The sequence below is a fragment of the Pimephales promelas genome, chromosome 1, assembly GCF_988280905.1.
Source record: "Pimephales promelas chromosome 1, fPimPro1.hap1.1, whole genome shotgun sequence".
Classification (NCBI taxonomy): Eukaryota; Metazoa; Chordata; class Actinopteri; order Cypriniformes; family Leuciscidae; genus Pimephales; species Pimephales promelas.
This window is the reverse complement of record NC_142769.1, coordinates 764,968-780,049: the sequence shown is the minus strand read 5'-3', so window position 1 is coordinate 780,049 and position 15,082 is coordinate 764,968. Positions and strand designations below refer to the sequence as shown.

At 35.8% G+C, this 15,082-nt stretch overlaps 1 protein-coding gene across 15 annotated transcripts in view; it reads left to right on the top strand.

Moving 5' to 3' along the window:
* camk2d1 (calcium/calmodulin dependent protein kinase II delta 1) overlaps nt 1–15,082 on the top strand; it is a 68,224-nt gene that overhangs the window by 29,297 nt on the left and 23,845 nt on the right. For 9 of the 15 annotated variants that reach the window (XM_039690812.2, XM_039690810.2, XM_039690816.2 and 6 more), the window contains exons 6-11: nt 612–684; nt 7,476–7,578; nt 9,146–9,229; nt 10,168–10,262; nt 12,944–13,066; nt 14,618–14,701. In XM_039690812.2, the coding sequence (XP_039546746.2) occupies nt 612–684; nt 7,476–7,578; nt 9,146–9,229; nt 10,168–10,262; nt 12,944–13,066; nt 14,618–14,701 (562 nt within the window). The remainder of the gene's footprint in view (nt 1–611; nt 685–7,475; nt 7,579–9,145; nt 9,230–10,167; nt 10,263–12,943; nt 13,067–14,617; nt 14,702–15,082) is intronic. The other 6 variants (XM_039690813.2, XM_039690811.2, XM_039690817.2 and 3 more) reach the window with 1 other exon arrangement.

Genomic DNA, 15,082 nt, shown 5'->3' with positions numbered 1-15,082 from the left:
CACACATAATGACCTCAGAGCTATGCCTTTGTGCATGTAGTACCTAATCGGGGACTGTGTGTTTGACTTGTCTTTTTTTGTTTTTGTGCAAAACGGGCGTCAGAACCCATAAGTCAATGATTGAGTGGGTCAAGCACACAGTCGCCCAAGCAAACACCACTTCTGGATTGAGATTTTGGGGAGCAAGACAAGAGAGGTGATGATGACAGTAGATGGGCAATGCATAGATATATAACTATATTTGATGACGTTCACAAACGAATGTTTTATTACTGTACATACCGTGCCTAATAGTGTAGACAGCGTCAGTCATTATAATGTATATCAGTGTAGACCAACACCAAGATCTGGGTAACTCAAAAAAAAATATCCAAATACTGAAAATATCACCCAAAAGGCTCAATTTTGAAAAAATAACCCAAGATTTTTTAGCGTGAGCTCATCAGTAGAGATTACCCCTACTGCGTAATCATCTGAAATGCAACACTAAAAGCCCATTTGCGTAGTATTCATCATCGCCTCCAAGCGCCTGCTCCCTCGCTCTCGATGCTGTGCTCAGATAGTGAGTGTGTGCTTGTCACTAACCCACACCCCCTGGTGTTTGCATGCAGTCATTGCATTCAGCAGATCCTTGAGGCTGTTCTCCACTGCCACCAGATGGGGGTGGTCCATCGGGACCTGAAGGTGAGTCCAGATGCTGAGGGTCCTGAACACCAAGGCTGATTCAAGGCCTACAAAAATGGCTAATGAGATTAAATAGAGATTAGTAGCATGATATATATATATATTTGTTGTACCGTTAACGACAAAACACTCAAAATGAAGCCTGCAGGTGTAGTTGGGAATGGTGTTTTCCGTCGATCTTCAGATAAAGACCAGCTCAGGCTCTCGTCGATGCTAATTTGCCAATCAAATGAGGCAGGTGCAACCGGGGATTGTTTTCCCTCCTCTTGTAATCTGAATTTGCATCGGCTCTGTGATTGGCTGCTGGCGTGCTGTTACATTATGACTTATGCACCAAAAAGAAACAGAAAACAAAGACATTAGGCACAAAACCGTAATGTATATTGTATATTAAACAACAAAAAAGTTTATTCAGTATCTCAAGACCACAGACTGACTAATCTGCACCACAAATGGGCAAAATTGAGATTACAAGACTGATATTTGAATATGAACAAGCACAAATGAGTGTTAAGGGTTTGGAACAACATGAGTGTATTGTGAATTTGTTTTCTACACTGCAAAAAATGCTTTTCTTAGTACAGTATCTCTGTCTTGTTTCCACCATGTGCTAGAGAAGTAAAATAACACTTATTTTCTAAAACTTATTTTCACTTATTTTCTCAGGTGCTCTTCGTTTCGGAGTCACACTTACCATCTTCCCGGTCAAAAGTGACCGGACACCTAAAAATTTAATTTCCTCCATCCCAGTAAAACCAATGCAATTTTTCTTTGTTCTATAATATGTATTCTTTGTCATTTAGTATTTTGAGAAAATTTAATTGAATTTATTAATATTTATGCAATATTTATGGTCTATTTTTGCCATGGAAAAAAAAAAATTTTTTCTATATATATATATATATATTATTTTTTTCAAAAAAATATTAATTTGAGTCTAGGCCTTCAAAAAAATATTTTTTGAAGAAAATTAGCACCATCTGGTTACAGTATAGAGAAAAAGCGTAGAATCGTGGTGTAACCACTAGATGGCATATACAGCTCTCTATGGAGAAGCATGTAAATTCCCCAGCTGTTTATGAACACTTTTTTTTTTTTTTTTGGTGGATTCGAATATATAGTTGAAACAATCTCAAAAACGATTTTTATTTTAAAAAAAAAATGTAAAAAAATAAATAAATAAAAATTTGTGAATTGTGTTTTTGTCAATTTCCCATTCATTTCCTATGGGGGTCATTTTTGACCAAAGACCACAAGTGTGACTATTTTTTTACGACCACTTAGCATGCTCGGATCATGACCTCAATTTTTTTGTGTGTTCACATAAATAATGCCATAAAAGTCACCAAGTTTCGTAACATCGCGATAAAGCTGTGATTTTTAAAAATTCAAAACATACTTTTTGTAATCAAAATTTATTGGTGTGTACGTGTATAAGAGTGTGTGTGTTTGTATGTGTGTGGGTGTGTGTGTCTGTTTTGCACTCTAGATGTTGTAGAGTGTCACCCCTTTCCTGCGGTGTACTTTTTTTTTAGAATTGTGGCCGATTTGTAGATTGCACGTACAAAAATTCAGAGAATTTAGTTTTTTTGTCAATTTCCCATTCATTTCCTATCGGTCAGTCATTTTTGACCGAAGACCACAAGTGTGACTTTTTTTTACGACCACTTAGCATGCTCAGATCATGACCTAATTTTTTTTTTGTATTCACATACATAATGCCATAAAAGTCCCCAAGTTTCATAACATTCCGATGAAGCTGTGATTTTTAAAAATTCAAAACAGAAAATTTTTCGCTCAGAAATGACCGAAGAGCACCTGAGGGTTAAAGGGATACTCCACTTTTTTTGTAAATAGGCTCATTTCAACACTCACCCAGAGTTAAACGGTTGAGTTTTACCGTTTTCGAATCCATTCAGACGATTTTTTGATATTTAGAAGAATATCAGCAACCAGACAGCTTCTGGTCTCATTGACTTCTATAGTATATTTTTACCTACTATGGAAGTCAATGAGACCAGAATCTGTCTGGTTGCTGATATTCTTCTAAATATCAAAAAATCGTCTGAATACATTTGAAAACGGTAAAAATCAACTGTTTAACTCTGAAAATGGAGAGTTGTGAAATGAGCCTATTTCCAAAAAAAAAAAAAAGTGGAGTATCCCTTTAATACTCGTGAAAAAAATTGTATAGGAAATGCCTCTTGATTGAAGAATTTTTAGATATTTGGACTGCAAACAAGACAATAATATCAAGTACAAAAAGCATTGTTTGTAGCATAAACTATTCCTTTTTTTGCTGGAATAGGCACAACATAAGCAGAAAGCAATACATAATATCCTAATAATCAGAGGTTTTATCCTTACCAGCAAAATCAGATCCAGTTGTGGATGTGATATGCTTTCCTTCCTCATTTATAACTTATTAGCAAAAAGAGATCTGTCTTATTCCGTGATGGCTTGTCCCACAATTTGAAGAATGTTGGTGGTTTGCTTTTATTCAACTTTTAGAGCAATCAAAAAGATTGTGTATCAGCCATTTACAAAACGCAATATTGTACAATTATGAGGAGGACACTATTAGTCATTTAGGGCAGACCGTAGTGTTTGAAATAGGGAAGGTTTTGTATGCTATCTAGGGCAAGAGAAGAGCGTGTGTAATAATAATGTACAGCAGATTCTGCTGTTGGAATCATCCTCAGGGAATCACAGATCTGCTCTCTAATCTACTCTAATCGTCATTATCTCTCTCTTCTCTAACAAAGGACAACATCCGGCTACTCTTTATATGATCTCGACACTCCTGTAATTAGCTCTAACGTTGGGTATTTGATGCTGAATGGAGTAAACTCGTGGTGTTTGCTAAGTATACACTAGCTAAAACTAGAAAGACTAGACACCGTGAAGACGACGTCCGCTCAGGTGTGTCACCGTTCAGCCTTCCCTCGGGTCATTTGACCTGGGATTTATTTTTTGAAAAATAAAATAAAATGAAGTGTTCATCAGAGGGGTCCAAGTCCCATGACTTTTGTTGCACTTGAACCACAAATACACACACACACACACACACAAAAAAATTGTGGTTGAAATTTTAAAAAGTAACGTATCCTTCCCTCGTGGCTCCCTTAGGAATGTGGAGTTGAGTTTATTTTACATAAAAAGTACAGTAACAAATTAAAGTAGCAGAACAACTTTGTCAAGGATAACACAATAAAACTTGTGAAATAATTACAAAATAACAAATAACAAAATAATTATCAAAAAACTATTTTAGAATGTCCTCATGTGCACTGTAAAAAACAATTAGATCTGGTTACTTAATTGTGTTATGCAAACTCGTTGCCTTAATTTCATTAAGTAAGCTTAGCTTAATTGCATTAAGTTATTCGTACTTCATCCATTTAAGTTTTGTCAACTTAATTCTGTCTGTGATCTTACGAAGTGTACTCCCAGAGTGCATTGCGGCATGAATAAATTAATTGCTTTTTTCTATTTTTTGCCTTTATTTTACCATTACAATTTTATTTGCTATCGTTATTGGGGTTATACTTACAAGACCGCAAAAAAAACAAAAAAACAGTTGTTACGATCAATTAATTAAATCATAATATATATATATATATATATATATTGCAAAATGGTACTCAAACCAGTCAAGTAATGTTTACAAGGTTTTTTCTGAGTAACGAAGGCATAAGATGCAAACGGTACAGATTACTAAGAAATTTTAAGTAAGTTCAACAAAAGATTACTAAGAAATTTTAAGTAAGTTCAACAAACTATTGGATATTAAGTAAAGTTAACAAAAAAAATCTTAGTAAGAACAATGTTAGATTTTACAGTGCTGAATGCATATTGAAGATAAACTGACTTTAGGACCCAGCGGAACAACTCGATTGCTCCTTATAAGGCCATCCAGAGGCAAGAGTCAAGAAATATCGTGAATTTTTTACACGAGAGGTCGGCATAGACTCCCAATGGAAGCTGAATTAAAAGCTTATGTGGGTTATTTTGGATTTAAGTTGAAGAAATTTGAGGAATGTGCTTATATTACTACTTATTTATTGATCAAATCTTGTCATTTAAAGGAGCATTGTGGAAGTTTAGAAACTTCTAACCGTTACTGACACCAGTGGCCGTCAGGGAAACTGCAGCCAGTCTCTAGATAAGGCTCTTTTTATTTTTTTAACTTACGAGGAGTTTTCGTCCATTTGAAACACTAGTGCTAGCGATTGCCTGCTCACTAATGGCTGCCGTACGGATGAAAGCCCGAGTAGACGAGAACACGCATGACGTCACATTTTGTGTATTTTCACGCCAATTCGACTCCTCCACTCCTGAGCCGACAGGCGGATCGAGGTAAACGGTCAAGCTGGCATTCTTATGGTGGAAGAATGAAGACTCTATCTGAAAGATTGTCTTTTTTAAGTAAAACCTACACATAGCCCCTTTAAAGGTATTTTTTAATCCAAAAATTTGCATTAAAAATGTTTTCAAAATGAGATTTTAAAACTCGCTACTCTTCGGGCCGATATTAAGGGTTTAATTTGAGTATTTGCATATATCCGATTGGATTCTGAGCTAACTGATCGATTATCCACTGTAATATTAAAGTTTGTGTTGATAAAGCAATGACTGCATGACTCCCTAGCATGTTAGCGCCTTGATCTAACTAACCGCAACTAACCGAACCTGAATAGCCGTATGTCCTCAGGTGTTGCCCTCGTGTTATAACGGCTCTTTCTAGACTCCCCTGACATAAGAGTCCTTTCGAATTGATAATGACAATCAATTCTAAGCTAAAAAAGTGAAATCTATTTGTTGATGATTGTTTTAAATAATAGGTGTATATCAGTAATTATTGTAACTATGAATTCATAAACAAGGCTCGTATGAAAGGGGTTGTCTAGAAGTTTTCAGTATGTTTGTATTGCTCGGTTTGTGCTTGGTTAATTATTTCTTTCTTTCATAACAAAAATCATGTATTTTCATGACTTGTGTGCGAGTTGAATCATTATTTACTTCAGTCTTAATGGGTTATGCAGAAAATCATAAAAAATAACATGCACAAACATAAAAAAAAAATTTCAGAACTTTCTAATGAAACAAACGTCATTTGTTTTCGATGGATTTGAATGTAACAGTTCTATTACAGCTTCAACATAACTCTACACTGCTCAGTCGTTTAAGTCTATTCTCGGTTCTGCGTAACCCTAGAGACTTTTTTGGAAGACTTGGTTCAAACATGTGTTCGTCCGAGCACAGAAATCCCTCCTTTGTTAAAAATAAATGAAAAATAATTGAAAATCGATTTTGAAAATATATAGAAAAAAGTATTCATAATGTTTTCTTGTTTGACCCAAGTCTTCTATGACAGTGTTTCTCAACTGGCAGGTCGCGGAGAGTACAATCGAAGAAACAACAGCAGCAAACGTTAAAAAGACTTTTATTTTGAAAGCCGTTCATGAAAGCTTCATTAAAGCTACACTGTGTGATTTTTACCCCCATCTAGTGGTGAAAAGGTATATGACCATCCAGTGAATATTAGTTTCTTTTCCTTACAATTCCGATTTCGTGTTAACTCCTACGGTGGCCAATGTAGTCCAAGATTAACATAGTGTTTTTAGCTAAGAATAAACTAAGCTTTAAGTTAATGCGGTCAGAGGCTGTGTTGTCTGTCAGTGTCATTTATCTAACGTTACTTTCGAAATTAAAAAGTCTCCTCAGAAAAACAAAGTTTCCTGTTAGACGTTATAATGTTCTCTCGTCCATACGTTTTATTAGCAGTTCATGTTAGTAACGTTAACCGCAAATACGTCCGATTATTTGTGATTCTGTTGCTAAATTGATTGAATTTTTAAAAATAAAATTGGGACTGCCATTTAATAGCCTGATCGTATACAGATGTGTGTGTCAACCAATTCGCTAGCTTTGAATGCCTATGGATTTCCCAGTAGCGGCCTTTGCTGTGTTTTACGTTTCGCTCGAAACCGAAACGGTTTCCGCTTGCACTCGAAAAAGAGCTTTATCCCTGAATATTTTTATATAGCATGTTCAAATTGTCACTTTTTGAGGGTGAGCAAAAACGCACGTAAAACGTGTAAAAAAAAGCAAAAACGTTTTTGTATGTCCCTTTAAATGCAAATGAGCTGCTGCTCCCGGCACAGGGGGCGGAGCTTCAAGAGCTCGTGTCCTATTACCTCACTGAAGATTTCAAAAACTTTTAGCCTTTTATGTTCAAACCGGAGTCAGATAATGATGAAGTGACGACATGTAGACAACAGGACGTGAGTTTATGAAGCTGATATGGAGATAACTATCTTCCAGTTATTGATTAGCATATTCTGTCATGACAATCTATAAATCGCGTTCCCGGAGGAGGGGTTTATGTAAATGTTAGTGTTAGTGATGTCACTAACCCGTGTAGTTCCACCAGCCGTTTGTTGTAGTCCTTAAAAAGTGATTTCTTTAAAAGCAAATCTCGTAACTTTTCTCCTAACAGCAACATTAGAAAAGCAAAATCCTAATAAACCACCGCTTTAAACGAATCGTGTGAATGATTCAATGACTCACTCAATAAAACAATGATTTGGCGCCACCTACTGGCGTCTTTAGTGTCATTAGATTTTATCTGCGAGAGTGAGGAAGGCGAAACGTCCCAGTTGAGAAGCACTGCGTCATGAGACATCCGTCCACTGAAGATGATTGATGACAACACCACAGATGATTAGCATGAGTCTCTCAATCTCTCAATACACAACCATGACTTCTATTTTGTCTGTCGCCCAAAGCCAGAGAACCTTCTCCTCGCCAGCAAACTGAAGGGCGCCGCGGTGAAGCTGGCCGACTTCGGGCTGGCCATCGAGGTGCAGGGAGACCAGCAAGCCTGGTTCGGTTCGTATCTAACACTGACAAAGATGAACTAATATGTCCATTAATATATTACCTACACTTTATTTTAAGATGATGTATAGTTACAGTACAATTATTACACTTACTGACTATAGTACTAACAGTAACATATGCATAATTACTAACTCTAAACCGTAACTACATTAATATATATGTATATCTTAGGGCTGTCAAACGATTAATCGCGATTAATCGCATCCAAAATAAAAGTTTGTGTTTACATAATATATGTGGGTGCACTGTATATTATTATTTTGTATATATAAACACACACACATGCTTGTATATATTTAATAAAAATTTTCATGTATATAGTAGGGCTGTGCAAAAATTAATTGCGATTAATCGCATACAAAATAAAAGTCTGTGTTTACATAATATATTTGTGTGTGCTGTATATAATTATTTTGTCTATATAAATACACACACATGCATGTATATATTTAAGAAAATGTGTTATTCATTTATAAAATATTTATATTTATATAATATAGATTATGTATTTATAGATATATGCATAATTTGAGCGCAAATAATTCTTAAATATATACATGCATGCATAGGTATTTATACATGCATATAAAAAATATATATATAAAATAATTATATACAGCACACATAAATATATTATGTAAACACAGACTTTTATTTTGGATGCGATTAATCGCAATTAATTTTTGCACAGCCCTAGTATGCAGATTTATATATAATTTATATTATATATAAATATAAATATTTTATATACAAATAATATTTTTTTCTTAAATATACATGCATGTGTGTGTATTTATATATATATATATAATAATTATTGTGCACCCACATATATTATGTAAACACAAACTTTTATTTTGGATGCGATTAATCGTTTGACAGCCCAACATATATATCTTTAAAAATGCAGTCAAAATGGACAATGACATAATCCGAGAACATTCATAAGCTTATCAATTCATATTCATGTATGTATTGGTGAATATGGTTCACTTCTATTTTAATATTTCCCTAATCTGCATATTGTTCTGGGAATGCTGGATGCAATTACATTTGACAGCTATTTTCATAAGTTGTCTCATAACTCTTCTTTGATGATGTTGTGCATGTCCATCCCATTTTGGGATAGTATAAAAAACGTGATTTTATTATTTTCAAATTATGTTCTGATTAAAAAATACACCGAAAATGTCTTTTTTAAAGACATTAATAATCTTTATCTAAGTAGCTTTTGCCTCTTTCCTTCTTGTCTAAAACTGATTTAATCACAGAAAATTAGGATTAAGTTTTACGCGGGTGTTGTGTAATTAGTTTTACTTCTGGACAAACCCTGATTAATTGGCGCGATCTCCGGGGCTTTGCTCTCATTACGGCGGCGTCGCCGCCGGTGTTTGACGGGACGTCGGGGACGGAAGATATTTTAGAAGTAGGCTGCGATCCAAAGACTAGTAAATTGTACTTCGGATAATTCAGGGGGGCTCATTTTGTAGACTTAAAAAAAAGAAAAGAAAAAAGTGAAGTTTAAATGAGGTTGTGCTATTCTGTGTCGGTACAGGGTTTGCTGGAACACCGGGTTATCTGTCTCCCGAAGTGCTGAGGAAGGAGCCGTACGGCAAACCGGTGGACATGTGGGCGTGTGGTGCGGACCAACTTCACACTTATATTCACAACACACATCAGCAGCACATACACAAGTCCACGTTACACTGTGCAGAGATCAGCGTTTCAGAAATGCACATGTATTCATTTAAACAATGTAATAATTTAAGGCAGAAGCGATATACAGTGGTGTGAATAAGTTTAGACACCCATGTTAAAGTTGCCTAAAAAGAGGAATAAAAAATCATCTTTTGGATATTGATCTTAATGCCTTAATTAGAAAAATGAGGAAAAGTCCAACCTTTAAGGACACCAATTTTCTTTGTGAATAAATAAAGTATCATAAATAAATAAATGTTTTTCCTTAAAATACAGGTCAGGACAGCCCTATGTTAAATTCCCATAGAGTCAGGAAGATTTTTATTTTTAAAAGCCAGTTATTTCATGGATCCAGGATAATATGCATCCTGATAAAGTTCCCTTGGCCTTTGGGATTAAAATATCCCCACATCATCACACACCTTCCATAAGATCATCTTTCAATGCAAATCAAACCAGCTATTAGGCTAACTGAAGTAAAACCATGCCAATCTCTCGGTGTGGTGGATGGTGTGTGATGTGGGGATATTTTAAGGGAACTTTATCATATTATCCTGGATCCATGAAATAACTGGCTTTTAAAAATAAAAATCTGCCTGACTCTATGGGAATTTAACATAGGGCTGTCCTGACCTGTATTTTAAGGAAAAACATTTATTTATTTACGATACATTATTCATCCACAAAGAAAATTGGTGTCCTTAAAGGTTGGAGTTTTCCTCATTTTTCTAATTAAGGCATTAAGATCAATATCCAAAAGATGATTTTTTATTCCTCTTTTTAGGCAACTTTAGCATGGGTGCCAAAACGTATTCACACCACTGTATTAATATCATATTCTTCATACCTACACGCACGTTTGTGATTTGTGATTGACAGGTGTGATCCTCTACATCCTCCTCGTGGGTTATCCTCCGTTCTGGGACGAGGACCAGCATCGGCTTTACCAGCAGATCAAAGCCGGCGCGTACGACGTGAGCGTCCGGACACACACACGACCGACGACTATATCTGATTATACTATTATACACACACACGGTTAATGAAGAGAATGTTGCACATCATATGTTTGTTTGATTGGTTTTGATTTGGGCAAATCTCCATCAGATCGACAGAGAGGAAACACTCGTTGGTTTTGTCCAGCTTGGCTCAGATGCCTGAACAAAATACTCTCAAATCTGATATTATTTTAATCTTATATCTGTAATTTAACAGCTGAGATCGTTCTTTAACCCTTGTGCTGCATTAGATTTTTAACACCGTTGAGTGCATTAAGGACCAAAAATGGCCACATATTAAACATTGCCTAAAATATTATATATTATTATTATTTTCCACTTTTACAAAGTTAAATCTTTTAACCAGCATCAGTCCTCATCATAACTACCAAAAATGTATTCAATTTCAGGATTTTAACCCTTTAATTACCAGTTTTGTTGGCGAAACCATCGATTTGTATAAGAGGAAAAAACACAAAAATTCAATTATTTTCAATAAACTAAATGCAAAGAGAAAACTTTAGATTTGGATTATCACAGTCCCACTTTGCAAAAAATCCCACTTGGCGCGTTAGAGACCAAAAATGGCCACCTATTAAACATTGCCTATTGCCTAAAATAAGGTGCATTTCCACCCATAGGGAATAAATATGTAGTGACGTCATCACTATATAATGCAAATATAATGCTTTTGCTTCAAAATGAAAGGATGTTTGTGCAAAAATCATGTTTCATGTATTACTGACAGCCTCAGATTTAAACAACGTTTTAATGGGTTTCAATGGGCCATTTTGGTCTTTATGGTGCTGAGTGTTACTATTTGATCTACACAGTGTGTGTTATACATATTTTGCAAAATGGGATCACATTTTTTACATTTATCCAAAAAGTCACATTTTTGCCAAATTTCATACCATTTGCATTAAAACAGCCAAAATGGTCAAAGAAATTAAACTGCAAAAGACCAAAAATGTCCCTAATGCAGCATAAAGGCCTGTACACACCGGGACGAATATCAGCGTGCGTTATTCGTCAGCGTTTTTCAACGCGTTTTTTGTGTTCACACCCAAGCGTTTTTCGCTGACGATGAGCCGAGTGAACATGCAAATTCATTCCCTGACATTAGATGGCGCTTAATGTAAAACAGAAATAATAATAGAATACTAGGGTGATCATATTCATGTCTCAATGTTTTATTATGACAGATAGAAAAAAACAAATGAAATAATGATAGAAATAATGTCTTCTGTATTAGAAAAATATATAAATAATAAATAACTAAAAGAAATGCCTCCAAATGTAAAAAAAAAATAGCTCTCACACACTTACAAAAACGAACTAACAAAATCTATTCATATCTTTAGTTTTTATTCTCTTTATCTTGTTTTTCTTCCTCGTCCACCTTGTTTGCCCATCTATATTTTGCTGTAGGACTGATCTTTTCCAGCAGTTTTTTTGAGAACCAGGACATTTTCATCACTTAAAAACAGTCAGGACAGGACGTGGAAACAGGACATGTGTAACGCACAGTTGAGATGTTGCCCAGAGATAAAAACATAGCAGTTGTCGGATGAACAGATGCACGAGAGACGAGAGTTGTCGTATTTCCCCGCGTTTAATAAAACCACTCAAACGTCACACTCCTCCTCATACACGGGGATCGAGACAAACAAACATCTGGTCACAATAGAAAATAAAATAAAAGAAAGAATAGAAAGAGTCGGCAGAGCGGTTCTCCTCTCCTCACTTGTCAAAATCTAACTGACATTACGCACATATGCGCAGTTCTCATCTCAACTCAGATTTCTATAAAGCACAAAGTGACCGCTTTACACATGTCCCGGGAAAACAGGACTGTTGGTCACCCTATACTATACTATTATTACAGAAATACTAATATAAATATTATCTTATAGCTCTTTATTCTCCGAGACCAGCAGCTCAACATGATTCATCTTGCCCAATGCCCATAGGTATCTTGTCTCTTCTTCGCCGTATGTGTGCTCGGCAAGACCGTTTTGTGTTTGAGCGCCCTCAAGTTGTGTTTTACTGTAACTTCAGAAGTACCAGACACGTGAGCAAACCCGCCAATCTCGTTGGTCGGACAGGTTTTGACGCGGCGCGTCAAACCAAAAAAACGAACCCGAGGCGTTTTTTAAAAAATGACGCTTTTACGCGTGGCGTTTTTCGCGTCAGTGTGAACACTCACATTGGCGCCCATTGTTTAGTCACGAGGCGTTAAACGTCGACGAATAACGCGCGCGAAATTCGTCCCGGTGTGAACAGGCCTTAAGGGTTAATCGGATCTAACCAGCAGAAACACGCGCCGGGTTTAAAGCTCAGTTGCTCAGGCGGGGCATGTTGTCACACCGTTACAATGAGCGCTTATTATATTATATATTATATTATATCATATTTGGATTTTATATTATTTTATATTATATTATATTATTTTATATTATATAATATTATTTTTTTATTTTATATTATATTATATTTATTATATTATATTATTTTTTATATTATATTATATTATATCATTTTATATTTTATGTTCACTGTTACCGTTTCAGTGGTTTTTAAAACTTATCTCACACACTCTCTTTCCTGTCAAGCTGATGGTCTGTGTGTGTGTGTGTGTGTGTGTGTTTCCCTAGTTTCCATCTCCAGAGTGGGACACAGTGACACCAGAGGCCAAAGATCTGATCAACAAGATGTTGACTATAAACCCTGCCAAACGCATCACAGCAGCTGAGGCCCTCAAACACCCCTGGATCTGTGTATGTACACACACACACACACACACAGTTGATTTGATACCACATAAAACAGTGTATTTCAGTCATGGTTTCAAACACACACACACATTCACTGATATATAGCTAAAGGGGGACATAGACTTACAATGTTTTATATATTATACATATATTAGGGCTGTGCAATTATTAATCGCATCCAAAATAAGTGTTTACATAATGTGTGTGTGTACTGTGTATAATTATTTTGTATTAATACACATACATGCATGTATATATTTAAAAAAAAAAACATGCAATGAATATGATATTTACAGGGTTCTCAAGTTTGAGCAAAAGCTTGGAGTGAGATCACACGCGGTTAGGGGAGGAGCCATAATGAAGCCCCGCCCCCAATTTTACCCATTGTTCATAATTAACCAAAACAAATTAAAAATTATAACAATTAGTAAATCTGATAAATGACAGAGCAATTCATCACATCAAATACTCTTTAATGCAGTATTACAAATATAGCTAACCAAAAATATAACAAATTGCTCCAAACAGTTTCAAACAAATCTTTAAAAATTGCATTTTAATTTTTGAATGCGTCTTCTATCTAGACGAATGATTTATTGTGTGGTGGGACATTGAGAACAAATGGACAGATTAGAGTGCACCACCTCTTCCACTGTCTCCTCCTCTAATCTGGCAACCTTTTTAGGGGGCTTACCCTTTGGTGCCCAAAATGACAAAATATCTTTCTGCTTTTTTCCTGACATCTTTGAAAAAACAAATGCAACATTATGACAATGATTAAATATTACCCAGAGCAATCTGCTGTAATACATCCTTAATGTAACTAGAAAGACTATTAATATTACAGTATAATATAATTGAAAATAAAATCAGTAAATCTTCATTCCTTTCCATACCCACTAACATTTCTCTTAGTTTCAGATAACGTAAGATAGCCAAACTGAGCCTGGTTGCAAAGTAGTTGTAGAGTTTTTGACTGCATCAATGTACGATGGGCTACATATTAAATGTTCTAGCCCAAAAATGTTAGACGAGCTTCTTCCAACTTACCTGCTTCTCCATCACGACACATGTGTTCGCGCGATGTTTTTGGTTAACGAACGTACGGTGACAGAGGATGTTCCGTCCATTTCCGTGTGTTCGCGCTACTGAATGACATGTCATGTATAGATCAGTGGTGCACGCAGCGCGCATATGTTGCCTAGTAACGAACGCAATCTGGCGGAGATACGCGCTGGCGGCAGGAAACTTCACTTTGTTTGTCTGCGCCTCGTATACAACGTTAGAAAGCTTTCAGCCAGGATAACTTGGTTGGCATTGCCTTTTCAGCGTGAGAAATACACAGTGTGGCGTGTGAGCGTGTGAACCGGTCGAAATGAGTGTGTCTCACGGCCAATGCGTGAGACTTGAGAACCCTGTATTTAAACGAAATAAGAAAATGTACACATCTTAATCCTGTTTAATGTTTTTTTTTTTTTTTTGCTTACGAAGAGAGATTTTAACTGCTAGATCTTAAAATAGTTGTTAATGTCTCGTTTCCCTGTTTGTATGCAGCAACGCTCGACGGTGGCGTCCATGATGCACCGCCAGGAGACGGTGGAGTGCCTGAAGAAGTTCAACGCCAGGAGGAAGCTTAAAGTGAGAAACACACGCTTACTCAGCCATCTGCAAAATCTGCTGTTTGAGACCAAAATCATGCTAGCAACATGTTAAATAATGTCTACATGGTACAACTTGCTAGCAATGTGCTGAACCATGTAAGTAATGTACTAGTTCATGATAGAAACATACAAGAAATCATACCAGCACCATAATAAATTAATGCGAGCGAAATGCTAAAATATGCTAGCAATGTGGTAAAGCATGTTAGAAACATGTTAAAATATGCTAGCAATGTGGTAAAGCATGTTAGAAACATGTTAAAATATGCTAGCAATGTGGTAAAGCATGTTAGCAACATGCTAAAACTATCAAAGTGTTAAATCATGTTAGACATGCTAGCAATGTGTTAAATCATGC